Genomic DNA, 13573 nt, shown 5'->3' on the forward strand with positions numbered 1-13573 from the left:
GCAAATCCAAAAGCCGCCGAGTCACTGGATTGCCTAATCGGGCACCCCTCGCCGACTTCTCGTTTGAACTTCTTCCTTTACTTTCTCTCACAATCTTTTCGGGAGACTTTATGCCTTCCTTGTACCTGCTGAATTTCTCCATCGCTGCTTATTTCTCCTTGACATAATCACCATTTCTTATACACGACGGGGTTCATCCGTTCCATCCTCCAACGCTGGGTTCTGTACTTGGACACAACCCCGGATGTGCCCCATACTTATACTCCACTAGACCATGTAGATATCTACAACAATCGTCACGCTACGCACTTTATTTCCAACCAAGGGGAAGTCCTGCACAGCCATACCATCCATCTTAGCGAAACATGCAAGGGATTCTCGTCGAACTCCACTCTTGAATACCTCACGCCCCCGGAATTATGTGAACTAATGCAGGATGACAGCGTCCGTCTATAAGCCGAGTCCACTATGGCTTTAACGGTGCGTTTCATGCCAAAGCCAATCTCATCTCATTCCTGGGCATCCTGCATGGTCTGGTCTTGGTCGATCGGATGCCGTGTTGCCAAGTTGCACCACTGCGAGACCCATCTATCAATACTCTCCGTGATGGAGCCATGTCGGTAATTCGGCCTGGTAGACGGAGCAACTCCGATTTCTCTTCACGATCATAAATATCACAGATTGTCTCAGCGTGTCAGCTACGCTATGCATCCTGCCAGCCAACCAGCAGATCGACCCATTATCAACCAGCAAAATATAGTCTCTCGCCAGCATGGTCAAGATCAAGTCCATCGAGTACTTCCGCGTCCCTCCCCGTTGGCTCTTCGTCAAGATCGTCGATGAAGATGGCCAATGCGGATGGGGTGAAAGTACTCTAGAAGGCCATACCGAGGCTGTCGAAGGCACATTAAATGCTCTCTGCAAGCGGTTCCAGGGTTACGAAGCCGAGTACATATCCACCCTCCCTGCTGGGCAAGGCATCCAACTAATCTCGAGTGACCAGTGACATCGAACACATATGGCAAATGGCCTGGCGTCTGGGTTTCTACCGCGGAGGCCCGGTCTTCATGTCCGCCATTTCAGGAATTGACATCGCACTCTGGGATCTGAAGGGCCGTCGCCTTGGCGTCCCCATCTACCAGCTACTCGGAGGCAAAGTCCGGAACAAACTGTCCGTCTACGCATGGATCGGAGGAGACCGGCCCTCCGATGTCGAGGCAGCCGGGAAAGCTCGTCTCGCGCAAGGCTTCAAAGCCATCAAGATGAATGCCACCGAGGACATCAACTGGCTCGATTCCCCTCGTGCGTTGGACTCCTCCGTTGAACGGCTGAAAACCGTCAAAGCACTGGGCTTAGACGCAGCCCTCGACTTCCACGGCCGCCTCCACAAACCAATGGCCAAGCAGCTCGCCAAAGCCCTGGAGCCGCACCGCCCTCTTTTCCTGGAGGAGCCGCTCCTCTCTGAACACCCCGAAGCCATCAAACAGCTATCGGATCAAGTGTCTTGCCCCATCGCCCTCGGTGAACGCCTCTACAGCCGCTGGGACGTGAAACGCTTCCTGGAAGACGCGAGTGTGGACATCCTCCAGCCCGATATCGCCCACTGCGGAGGTATCTCCGAGCTACGACGGATAGCCTCCATGGCCGAAACGTATGATGTTGCAATTGCCCCGCATTGTCCCCTGGGATCCATCGCTTTGGCGGCGTGTATGCAGGTGGACTTGGCGACTCCCAACTTTGTCATCCAGGAGATGAGTCTGGGGATGCACTATAATACGGAAGCGGGCGAATATGATATTACTAGCTACGTCAAGGATCCTAGTGTATTTACCGTTAAGGATGGATACGTGGATGCTCTGACGGCGCCGGGATTGGGCATTGACGTGAATGAGGAGCTGGTCAGGCAGTTGGCGGTAAATTCTGAACCCTGGGCGCCCAAGGAATTCTTTGGACCTGATGGGGGCATCCGCGAGTGGTAGCTTCGCTAAAATTCTTTAGTGTATTTAGCATAGCGTGAATAGATAGTGTTGACCTATACGACACCATGATGAAATGGGCTATGCAGTATTTCTTCTATCTAATAAATCTATGTACTATTCGTTGAGAAGCTTTTCTCAATATTCTAATATCAAATATCGCCTCCAAAGGAAGTGAAGTCCTGCATACATCTGCCGCAGAAACATCATTAGGCCTTCCTTGCCGCATTGCACTGATCCGCCCGCTTGATGCAGTCATTGATCATATTCCAGAACACATCCAGATCCACACCACGGGGAATGCAAACCGCGTTAGGGTTCGCCTCAACCACAGATCGACCCAGCGAGCCCACCAGCGCAATGTCAGTTCCATGGAGTCCATCCGTGATGACATTGACGGAGAAGCGCTCTCCGCCGCGGTCGTCGAACTTCAGGACCTGGTCGGGGTGACTCTTCGCGTAGGCAGGGTTCAAGGTCGACAGGATGACCGCCACAGCAAGGGGGTCGTGCAGGGGAGGACCAGTGGAAAGACCGAAGACGGTTTCGTAAGTATTGGCGAAGAAGATCAGGAGCTCGTATAGCATCTGACGCAGGGTGGTGGGCTCGACGGAGGCATCGTCCACGCCGTGGCGGACGAGGTTCCGGACGCTCTGGTCGGCAAGGACTTGGTGGGTGAGGTCGAGAGTAATCAGGGTGGTCTTGGATGCAACGACTGGGTCGCTGAAGATGGCTTGGGAGGCTTCGGGATCACACTGGTTTTATATAATGTTAGTAGTTGGTAGATACAGGAGGTCGGTCTCTTGAAGAGGATGGCTTTGGGAGATGGTAGTATAGGGGACATACGTAGATGTTGAACTCAGCAAGAGGCGTTACGTTGCCAATTCTGTTTTCTTGTCCCTCGAGTCTGCTCATGGGAGCGTCGGTGAATCCTTCACCCACACCTCCACCCATGATGGTCAGACCGGCAATGTGCTCCGCAACCTCGGGGAAAGTCGCGAACAACAGGGCAACGTTGGTCAGTGTGCCGGTTGCAACAACCCATGGTGTACCCTTGGGGTGCGCCATGAGGGCATCCCGCATGGCCAGAATGGGGTTCTTGTCTGTGATCGGGGCCGTTGAGGCCTTGGGCAGGAGGTCGGTACCGTCCAGACCAGAGTCACCTATATTTCGCAAAGGTTATTCTCACGGGCTTCTGCTTTAGTCAAATATTCATGCGCAATGCTTACCGTGGATATTGGGCGCATGGAGAGCGGGTCTGCAGAATGGCTTCTTGCTTCCGGGGTACACGGGGATCTCTGGCCGGCCGATGGCCTCCAAGACCCGAGTGGCATTGATAGTGGTGTTCTCCAGGGAGGCATTGCCGTGAATGGTGGTAATACCGAGAAGCTTCAGCGAGGGATGGTGTGCAGCAAGGAGAATGGCAAAAGCATCCTATATATGGGCCAAAACTCCTGAGTGGTTAACCTTGTATACCATATGTTGTTTTTCTCTGACTCATAGATTATACTCACATCGTGGCCTGAGTGCTTGTTAGCGTAGCTACACTTGGATGGAAAAGAAGTACCTACCTGGATCACAGTCCAGCCACAGTGGGATCGGCGTGTCCACTGAGGAAGCCATTGTATAGCGCTACCAAAAGATATAAGGGAAAAAAAAAAAAAAAGGGAGAAAGAGGGGACGGAGATGACAGCGAAAAGCGATTGCGGGGATTGCAGACAGATAAGAAAACCCCGTGCCGATAAGCCTTATCGGCGGGCACGGGTCTATATCAGCCCTAAGCCCTACCTTCCCGATACGGTAGGGACAGAGCGTCATCCCTCCAAGTCCGTCGCAGTTGCCGCGGCTTGCTGCTCTTGCTTCCCCTGCCTGATGGCATTCTCACCGGGAGCGCCTTTCTCTCCGACTGCTTGATTCCTTATATCTGCTCTGTACATACTAGGTATCATAACGGTCTACTCTTTTTGCTCCCGTTCTGCCTGCTTTCCTGCGATGAGATGACCAGCGACCCTCTCCGCCCGGGCCTCCATCCGCTGTCGCATCTCAAAGCTGGCCCAACGACCTCCAGCTCGAAGTCGACGGCTGTGCCTTCGTCTCCAACTCTGCAATCCTTTGCCCAAACTCCGACGCGCCCGCAGCCAGTCAAACATGCCAGTCGAGAGGATCCAGTTAATGCGACGAGCGACAAGGCGACGATTGCTCTAATTCGACGCGTCCTATGTCCTCAAGCTGGTAACCATGGGGGTGCCACTACTCCTCAGCCTCCGGAAGATCTGCTGCCTCCACTTACGAGCTCGAATGAGGTAGATCGTCAGCTTTATGCGCTTATTGCCATCATCGTCAAGGAGTTTGTGTACACTTGGTACTCAAAGATCACATCGGATCAGGTGCTCGTGAACGAACTCCTTCAGATCATTGCACACTGCACCCGCGCTCTTGAGCAGAGGTTGCGCGAGACCGATGTTGCGCAGCTGTTTCTTGATGAGATTCCTGCTCTCGTTGAGAGGCACATTACATGTAAGACCTTGCGTCTTGTCCGACGTCTAAGGAGGGGGTACATGAGCTGACCGCGGCCTTGGTTGTCTATAGCATATAGACTAGCGAAGCAACAATCAGAACAGTCTTCGATATCTCCGCTCCGCGAGCTTTATCATGCTCTGAATCCGCATCCAGGCCTCTCACCGATTCCCGACCCGTCAGACGCTCAAGCTGTTGCGCAGCAAAGAGAAAATGAATCAATCTATCGACAACTATTGGTTCACGGCATGTTAGCGGTGCTACTTCCCACGGAGGACCTGGAAAATGCTTCTCTGCGGACTCTGCTCGGCGACATCCTGGCAGATCTTGTGCTGGGCAACGCAGTGGCCGGAAAAGTCAGCGAAGGATGGTTCTTGTGGGACAGTATCACGAAGGTGGTGGACAGAGTAGGGCGCAATGAAAAGGAGGAGGATGCAGCGACTGCAACGATGCGTCAGCGATCCAGACTTCACAAGTACGGTCTTCTCTCTCAAGAAGCGTTCACGGAAGGTCATTCGTCGTCTCAAGTTCAAGTGCCAGTTCCCGACTGGATCTGGCAAGCGCTACAATATGCCTACATGATCTACGTGACTTTACGTTTCATTGTGATCGGCCTGTTTCGCGTTGCATCCGCTCCTCCGGTTACTGCGTCCCTGACACCATGCCCTCCAACCAGCAACGCGGACGGACCCCCCTCGTGCGCAACCTCCAAGAAGCGCCCGGTGCTGGACTACCGATTGTATGGCATGGTCTCGCAAGTGATGGATGTGCCGCAGCGGATGCCTTGGCTGTGTGGAATGCTCGCACTGATCCAGTATCTGATCCTGGCCGGTCCAGGTAAATTGGGTGATACGGATAGTGTTCTTGATAGGTGAGTCGCACATCCCGATTTGAAATTTCCCAAACCCTACCCCCCTCCATCATTTCTCGCAAGCAATCTCCTACAGGCCACGGATGGCCGTTGGATTCAGATGGGTGTTTCGAAGCGCGAGACGGCGCGACCCTAAGGGGCATGTGGTCTCCCAACTGTGGAGAAGCGGTACGGTTGGATCTCCGAACCATGATCTACACAGGCGGCGGCGACCGGTGTGTTTGCGAGAGTGATGGTCAGAGAGGATGATGGTGCGCAGTGGTCGAGAAGCAAGCCATTGGAGTAAAGACGGCGGGCCAGCAGGAGTATGCAGGTGGGATGCGCATTGCGCGCATGCTGCAACGATCACTTGATCGCCTGGTGGATGGCAGCCCCCGCCCGCCCTCGTTTTCTCGACTCTCATTTGTCCAGCCCCTGGCCGTCTCGTCATTACCGACTGTGACCGGCGCGTACTGTTTTCTTACCAGACGGGTACCGTCCGTTACATGACACCGGACTCTCGTCTGGCTTGCCAGTTCTGCAGACATCAGATTTCCAGTTGATTAAACTGCTAGCTAGCATGTTGGACGGGCGGGCTGGCTGTGCCCCCTCTTCCTCCTCCCCCCCGGGGGAAGAAAGGAGGAGCTTTGACATCTTCTGGTCATGCCATCCGGGACTGGGGTGCCTTCGGACATACCGAACTGCTACTTTCTAAATTGCTCTTCCGTTGGACCTGGTTTGGTCTGCAAGTCTGCTGCCGTCTGTCAATGGGTCTGTCAATTTGAACCGTGGGCTGGCCCGGCCCTTCCGTCCCGTCCAGCTCCAGCTCTCTTTTTTTGTGCCGTGCACAACCTGGTCGGAGGGGCAGTCAAACAATGATCGCGGCATCGATCGCACAAAGATTCAGAGGGTGGGAACCGCAACGAAAAAAGCAATTTTCGCACTACCGGCTAGTCGACCACCTCCTTCGAAGTTAAATTGAGCGAAGACCGCCTATCCCTGCCCCTGGAAATGGGCGTAGTCGAGGTCCTGGCCCACGGACCGACGCTAATGGGCCTTCAAAATGAATCATGACGATCAGGCACCTATTGGTTGAGCGAAACGGTTTTATGACTTGGGGAATTGCATGGATAGGGCGGAATCTCGTCCTGTTCTTCATTTTCAAGCCATCAATCACCTAGTTCGCCCCCATATTTTTTTTTCTTTCTGAGATGGAATCCCGGCCATGACTCGCCGGGGCCCTATGGTGCGTTCAGACACGCTTCCGGAGGGCGCTCAGGTTGGGTTTCCCCCGAACAACGCCTGAATCGTCATCTTTCTCTGCTCCGTTGCTGGACGGATGAACGAATCCGAGGCGCTTATGCTCTCAGTCCGCGGCCTTGTCGTCATCTTCACCACTGGCAGCATCTCCATTCGCACCAATGGCTGGCCCAAGCTCCTGTACTGCCCCCCCTAGCCAAGCAGATCCCTCTTCTAGTGCTACTGGACTTGCTCACTTTATCGGAGTGTGGCCGTCATTACTATCCTGATGGGGCAAACCGCATCTCCACAGTCTGAGATTCTGTCAAGTGTCAACTGTTACCTCGGGGCTATCGCGGACCTCCCCGTGTGATTCGACTGTTGACTCCTTCTGTTTCCCCTTCGGGATGATTGCCTTACCTTGAACCTAATTATCGTTTTTCCACTTCATTTTCATTGTTCAAAAAATCATTTTTTTCTTTTTTCTTACGTTTTTCTTTTCTCCACTAGGTTCCTTCACGAGACCATCCGCGATCATGTCCTTACCCCCGCCCTTTTTCCAAACCTGCTTCTTGCGACTAGGGCCGCGCTCTTTCCTTTGAACGCCCGACCAGCGTCCACAGCGGCAGATGGTCGCGCCGCGGCTTCGGCGCCGCAGCTGTCCGTGCAGCCTCCAGCATCTCCTATAGTGAAAGGGTCTGTTAACGACGCCGCTGGCGCAAGTGACGCTTGCAGTAGCGTTTCCTCGTCTGGTGTCTCCGCGACAGCGCCCTTATCGCCGGATCCGCGGCCTTCCACGCCCGACGTCGCTTCTATCAAGCGACGCTGTGCGGCCAGCATTCTCTCCCGGCTTCCTCGCCCAATCGCACGTCGTTTCTTCGGTGTCCCGTCTGTTCCTATCGAGCATAACCCGCCGTCCCGACGCCCAGGGCGACTGAATAGCTCCGACGAGCCTGAATCGCCCTGGCTCGACTCTCCCCAGGCGTCATCCACGGTCTCACCCGCAGATTGCGGCCACGAGGAGTCACTCCTACTCGCTGCCGTTGAGGAGGTTCTCGACCTCTTTGCCGATGATTATTGCAACAAGCATTTAGTATATTCCATCATAGAAGCCATTCTCACAAAGCTCCTTCCGGAGTTGTCTGAGCGCAGCATCGCCGAGCTAATGGAGGACAGGGGGCTACCCCTGGCATCTAACTTGACCCCGCCTACCCATACGGGCTCATAGACGGCGTACAGTGTACGCGGAGCGCTACATCGAGATATTTCCTTCCCCTAGGATAGTAATGTTAATGATACCAATATCGCATAATAACCCTTCTTTCAGGGTTCAGTTCTTGCTGAAATCTGGTAGACAAGTAGTGCTTAAGCCACTCATATAAGCGGTATGTAACCCTCCATCACCACGTGCCCAAGCTGTGGTGGCTTCTGGTGGCAACTAGGGCGTGTCACCAGAAAAATGTGGGCCCAAACTAAGTGGAAGTAAACATTTCCCTTAGCTCAACTCATGCATGCCCCAGAATACAGGCGTTGCAAAGACGTCTTTTTCTTTTCTCGACCCCACCCGCCAATGGCATCAATCCAAAGACAGTCACGTAGTAGTAGTAGCAATACACCAATGGCCAAAAAGAGCGACAGCATAGTAGATAGGTAGTAGTAGTATGATACGTAATGGTTACAAACACATGCCGGCATGAACAGACAGACAGACAGACCGAGTACCGGGATGGTACAAAAATGTCATCTTGCCTGGGCCGAACGTCAAAAAAGAAACGAGGCAAACCTGCAGAAGAGTCAACGAATGAGAAGGCCTCCCGATCTAGGCGTGCTAGTCGTGGGGAGGGGGAAGCCCCGGTTGCTGGCAGGCCGAAGAAGGACCTGACAGGGTCCCTTATGGATGGGTGCCTTATCTGTCGAATCAGACCAGGCCATCTCCCCAGAGACAGCGCATAAAGGACCGGGGGGAGGATCAAACAAGGTATTAGTTGGTGGGAATAGCGCAGAATGCGGTGAGAAAAAAATAATAATCACTAAAGCAACGACAAATAAGAAAGAAGAGAAGTAAAGAGGGAAAAGAAAAAAGAAAAGCCACAATTAGTCTGGATACCGTATGATCACGGGTCTTCCAGGTTGTTTGCCAGTTAAGTTTACCCCGGCTGGCAGCCCTATCAACGCACATCAAGTTAATGCACCAGGATTTCAAACGATGTTCAATGAACAGAGGAAAGCAAGGAAGGACAGGTACAGAATAGTGACACAAATGCAGATGCAGGCAAATCCGCGCGAGCGGGTAAGTTCTGGATAATATGCTCGTCTCGAGACAAAAGTATATGAGCCAAATAGTAAAAAGACAAAAATAAAAACCATCTCAAGGCCGTATTCCAAAGCGACACTCCTCTCAACACCAAAAGTTCCTGCGAACAGGACCAAGCACCTGGGTTCCCTTCCCTTTAGACCGGATCGGATATTTGAGGTTGCCCTCGCGCGGTGTATCATCAACAAAAGAGTTTTTTTCTCAGGGCCTCGGCCGTATCGCAGAGCCACTGACTGTCACAAAATTGTTCGATCTGGCATGAAAATGCAATGTTAAAGCAGAAGACCGCCCGGTAAAGATAAACCATATGTGGTATAATGAAAAGAGCAATAGAGAAACACCGAAGAAATATTAGGATAATATGCCAAAGGTAGTGATCACATGTAGTCGCTACATGTTTATGATGCCATGATTCGGGAGATCACCGGCAAGCCAGGACTTTCTAGCCAAGGCTGTGGATGCTTCTCTTCCTGTTCAATTGAGGTGAATCGTCATGTTCGTCAATTCGAGTGAGACCCCCTGGAAGGGTCACTTGCTGTGCCTTGGCGAGCTCAAGCCTTTCCATCAACTTCCCAATTGTCATGTAATCATCTGCCCCAAGACCTGACGGCTGCTGTTTGAAATAATTCATCACGAGCTCTAGTGCTTTCCTAGCTTCATCCTGGGTTGGCGAGCCCGGGGAGCTAACCGGAGATACAGTGTTGGACTTTGAGAACAATAGTGGATATATGGACTTGGCTTTGAATTCCGGATTGCTCCGATTGCGTTTGATTGTATTCGCAGATGTATCAAGTGCTGGGAGGAATTTCTGGTCGTGATGTTCCTCAGTGGGAGGTTGATATTCTGAGATTGAGAGTGACTGTCGTAGTGCGGCTTTTGTCAAATGCTCGGAGTTTTCATCAGGGCACAAAAGGTTCGGGTCGGACGAACTGAGTGGAAATGTTTGGCTGCGTGGTCTGGTGGAATTGCCATCCGCGGATGAACCAAGGGACTGGCTAGTAGGAGTAAATGGACTTTCGGTTACAAAAGTGGATGTCGGGCTAGTAACCCCGGCAGAGAAAGAGCATGTTGTGTCCAGCGAGGTTGTACTCTTGGTATGCGTGTGCTGATAGTCACTTGCAATCTCTGCAAGACTCTGGACAAGCTCGCCCCTGATGTTCTCGTTGCTCTGGACGGGTGATAGCGGCAATGGTGATAGGAAGCCTGTGGGGGATGTAGGCGAGAGTAAGGTGGGCGACTGGACCGCGGACGCCAGTGCTGAATCGATGCTCAAACAAGTAGGGCTATCCGATTCGCTCTTTGTGCTGGCCCAGGAGCCCTTGCGATTCCTTGCACCCATCAAATTATACTTGCGTTTGAATTTCTCCAACCAACTGGTACTTAGCACCTTCTCCTTGCCGTCTGAACTGCCACAGGTACTAGCAAAGAAAAGGGCCTTCTCACGTATCATCTCATCGTTCAACGGGTAGCCTTGTTTCTGGTAGTTCCGCGCCCAATTAGACAAAGCCTTTTCAATGTCTGGGACTCTTCCTTTGGCACGCTTGATGGGAGATCGACTGCCATCGTCTGGATTGAGATACTTATCCTTCTGCCGCAGGACCTTTGAGACAGTACTTTCATCATGCCAGTTAGACGATATTTTCAGCGAGTGGGATCCTCTAAGGGTGACTCTACCTTCTTTCGACTCCAAATAATGCTGCAAATTGCACTAGTTAGTCTAAAAAATCTTCCCTCAGTAGGATCAGAGAACGCTTTACCTCCAATGTCTGTTTGCTTGGCTGTCTTATTCTCTTCGTGATAAAGACACATCCGCCGACGGTCTTCATCCGTCAGAGTCCTGCGAGGCGTTGGGTTGCTATTCGACTTTCCACTGGATGACTTGCCGGATGATGATTTGCCGGTCGTCGACTTGCCAGTAGATGCCTTGCTAATGGATGCCTTGCGAGGAACTGCTGGAATCATTGGCACCGGGGCAAGTGTGGGTGGTGCCTGCATCAAGGGTACAACTGACATGCCCGGTTCCGGGAATGGCCCTTGGTTTGAAAGCATACTAGGCCAGGAACTCGGGGGTGGAGGCATGGCTATTGGAAATCCCTCATAAGGTGGCGGGATATCGACGCCATAGGATGGGTCTAGTGGTACAACTCCATATCCAAAGGCGTGGTAGTCCAGCGTTGGAGATTGCTCGGAGGGACTGAATCCACCTATATCAAGCCAGGAAGTCTGCGCAAAGTCATGTTCCTGCGCATGGCTGCTCTCTGTGTCCATGTCTGGCGAGCGAGCCCTAAGCGTGGAGGCTGTATGCGGAGGATGAGAGACTAGGAGGGGTAGTGATATCACAATGGTTCGTGAGTGGTGGTGATGGTTGCACCGAAGTCAGTGCCCGACGAAGACAGTTCTATCGGCGCACTATAGAGGTTATAAAGACCGAGATCGGGTGATTTGGGAATCGATAGACGGGTGCAAAAAAGCAAAGAAAAGGAATGTCCAGTAACGACGGACAGCTTAAGGCCAAGACAAGGTAGGCAGACGCATGTTCGAGCTTGAACGGATGATAGACGAGGGAGATGGTGCGATTACGGAAGCTGAGGCGCTCGCATGCATCAACTGGAGTGGATGGAAAGCGAAGATCCTCGGGAGCAAATCTCCTTCACACTCGTAGTTCGGAAAGGTTCCCAGAGTAGTAGCGCATACCAGACACCTGCAGCAGGCCTGGAGTCTGATCTTTTTCTGTACAAGGGGGGGAAAAGGACGGAAAAATGGAGAGGCGGGTCGTCTTATGGGGAGGGGTGGGAGGAAGTGCGGCGGGTGGGTAAAGCCTGGAGTTTAAAAAAGGGACAGGCCAGGCCACCGGCACAGGGACGATCAGGGAAGGAAGAGAATCAATTGGAGAAGGAAACAACGACTAGGAGATGGGCGGTAAAAGGGTAAGGTACGTCGGGAGGTACGTCAGTTCACGGACAAAACTGGGCGGAGAAGGCAGTAGTAGTAAGTATAGTAGTGGCAGTGGTTGCAGTAGGTTATGGAAGGGAAAGTAAGTAGCAAAGTAGTAGATATAGTAATACCCAATGTATGGATGTAGTAGGTTTGTGCAGTACTTACCTACTGAGTACGAACTAAGGGAAATGTACCTAGAGCGTATTTCGTGGTATACTTACTCCTACTACTTCAGGTTCTAGCTGGTAGATCAGTCGGTAACCTCCGTACAGATGTCCTGACTGGAGATTACTAGTACTAGTAGTAAGTCGTAAATGTTCTAGGTAACCTGCTTCCTGTTCTGCATCAGCCGATGAGAATCGATACAGATAGATAGGACCTCCTATCGAGAAACTAAGTACTACTACTAAGTTACTGAGATACATCGAAGGGCTGGATTCCACCGATTTTGAAGAGGGGACCCCCCGGTTCGTTGATACCTAACCTATCAGATCTATCCAAGGAGATTATTACGGACAGCCAGACACGAGGCCGCCGCCGACGATGCGATACATCCAGATTTCCAGATAGCGAGAAACCTGGAGCTGTGGGCGAAATGGGAAAAAAACACAAGGGAAGGTTTAGGGGGGGAAGTAATAATCGAAAAAGAAAAAAGAAAAAAAAAATCAGAAAATAGAAAAAATAAATAATAATTAAAAATAAGAAAATAAAAAAGATGCAGGTCTTGCACGACGATTGGGCCGCGAAATCGAATAGTAATTCAGAGTAAAGGCAGGCACGCTAAACCCCAACCAGATGATGGGTGGGGGAACTGCCGCTGATTGGCAGGGATCTAGATTGACCAGCAGGGATCTGCCTTTTGCGACCAAATACCACTAAAGACGCATGGTAAGGCCTCGTACCACATCGGGTCAGCATCCTGTATCGTGCATGACGGCTCGTATCGTGGTTGCGAATGGTCCGTTCCTAACTACTAGCAATCAGGCAAAGTATGGAAGTAGCAGCAGCAGGCTCCCCGAGCTTGACAGAATGACATGATGATGGAGGTGTGTCTTCTCCTCCCACCGCAGAGATTTTCCTTTGCTTCCTGGTGTTACACTGGCGGTCAACTACACCAATGACCGTTGGCCTAGCGCAGGATATACTTGGTTAGTCGAGATCACTGAGAGGACATTGGGTACTTAGAGACCGTACCCGATTTCAAGTGGAGCAGCAGAACCTGGTATCCATGATAATGTCGTTGATAACTCAAAAAGGGCAATTGAACGGTGGATGGATGAAAGGGATAGGTCAACTACGAGAATGGACAATTAACCTTTTTTTCTCCTTCTTTTCTTGTCTATGTCTTCTTTCTTTCTCTGGGTTGCCTATCCTCTGTTTCCAATTGAAAGAAGTGTCTCTCCATCTTTCTAATTTTCATTTGTTTTAGACAGAGGAGCTTGTACTTTCTTTTTGCTTGCTTAACCATTGTTGGCTTGTCTCGCCTCTACTTCAGATTAATTATATGGATGTTGCGCGTTTTATCTTCCATCCATCCTGTAGAACATTCATACTCGAAGCAATATATCCCGCAACTGGGACGAAGAGCGATGTGAGTGGACCAGGCACCAACGAATAGATGAGGGGATCGGCTCGGACAAAAGTTATGGAAGGTTGAGAGGAACCCTCGAGGGCAAACCAAGGTTCAATTGACGGAACGGGGAACGGATCGATAAACCGCTGAACCTAAATGCCCGCATGACA

The 13573-nt window shown here is 51.6% G+C and overlaps 5 protein-coding genes across 5 annotated transcripts; 2 read left to right on the forward strand and 3 right to left on the reverse strand.

Moving 5' to 3' along the window:
• The first annotated feature begins 632 nt into the window (after positions 1-632).
• Positions 633-2082, forward strand: BO87DRAFT_192252 (mandelate racemase/muconate lactonizing enzyme family protein). Its single transcript, XM_025618491.1, has 2 exons — positions 633-948; positions 1004-2082. The coding sequence occupies exons 1-2, from the start codon at positions 773-775 to the stop codon at positions 1977-1979; spliced, it is 1152 nt and encodes a 383-aa protein (XP_025483450.1). The 5' UTR covers positions 633-772; the 3' UTR covers positions 1980-2082.
• BO87DRAFT_373632 (uridine-cytidine N-ribohydrolase) lies at positions 2057-3655 on the reverse strand. The gene is made up of 5 exons (XM_025622595.1): positions 3545-3655; positions 3488-3495; positions 3203-3407; positions 2820-3136; positions 2057-2728 (listed from the first exon to the last, which is right to left on the reverse strand). Exons 1-5 carry the CDS (start codon positions 3594-3596, stop codon positions 2186-2188), a joined length of 1125 nt encoding a protein of 374 aa, XP_025483451.1. The 5' UTR covers positions 3597-3655; the 3' UTR covers positions 2057-2185.
• A 315-nt stretch (positions 3656-3970) lies between these two features.
• Positions 3971-7870, forward strand: BO87DRAFT_327895 (PXA domain-containing protein; the record flags this gene model as incomplete). Its single annotated transcript, XM_025620197.1, has 4 exons — positions 3971-4490; positions 4647-5361; positions 5499-5576; positions 7090-7870. The coding sequence occupies 4 exons, from the start codon at positions 3971-3973 to the stop codon at positions 7805-7807; spliced, it is 2031 nt and encodes a 676-aa protein (XP_025483452.1). The 3' UTR covers positions 7808-7870.
• A 785-nt stretch (positions 7871-8655) lies between these two features.
• On the reverse strand, positions 8656-9205 carry BO87DRAFT_192134 (uncharacterized protein). The gene has a single exon (XM_025618489.1). It carries the CDS (start codon positions 9073-9075, stop codon positions 8779-8781), a length of 297 nt encoding a protein of 98 aa, XP_025483453.1. The 5' UTR covers positions 9076-9205; the 3' UTR covers positions 8656-8778.
• Positions 9206-11326, reverse strand: BO87DRAFT_192165 (centromere binding protein B). Its single transcript, XM_025618490.1, has 3 exons — positions 10651-11326; positions 10568-10589; positions 9206-10506 (listed from the first exon to the last, which is right to left on the reverse strand). Exons 1-3 carry the CDS (start codon positions 11159-11161, stop codon positions 9336-9338), a joined length of 1704 nt encoding a protein of 567 aa, XP_025483454.1. The 5' UTR covers positions 11162-11326; the 3' UTR covers positions 9206-9335.
• Positions 11327-13573: the final 2247 nt, after the last annotated feature.

The sequence above is a fragment of the Aspergillus neoniger genome (assembly GCF_003184625.1).
Source record: "Aspergillus neoniger CBS 115656 unplaced genomic scaffold BO87scaffold_5, whole genome shotgun sequence".
Classification (NCBI taxonomy): Eukaryota; Fungi; Ascomycota; class Eurotiomycetes; order Eurotiales; family Aspergillaceae; genus Aspergillus; species Aspergillus neoniger.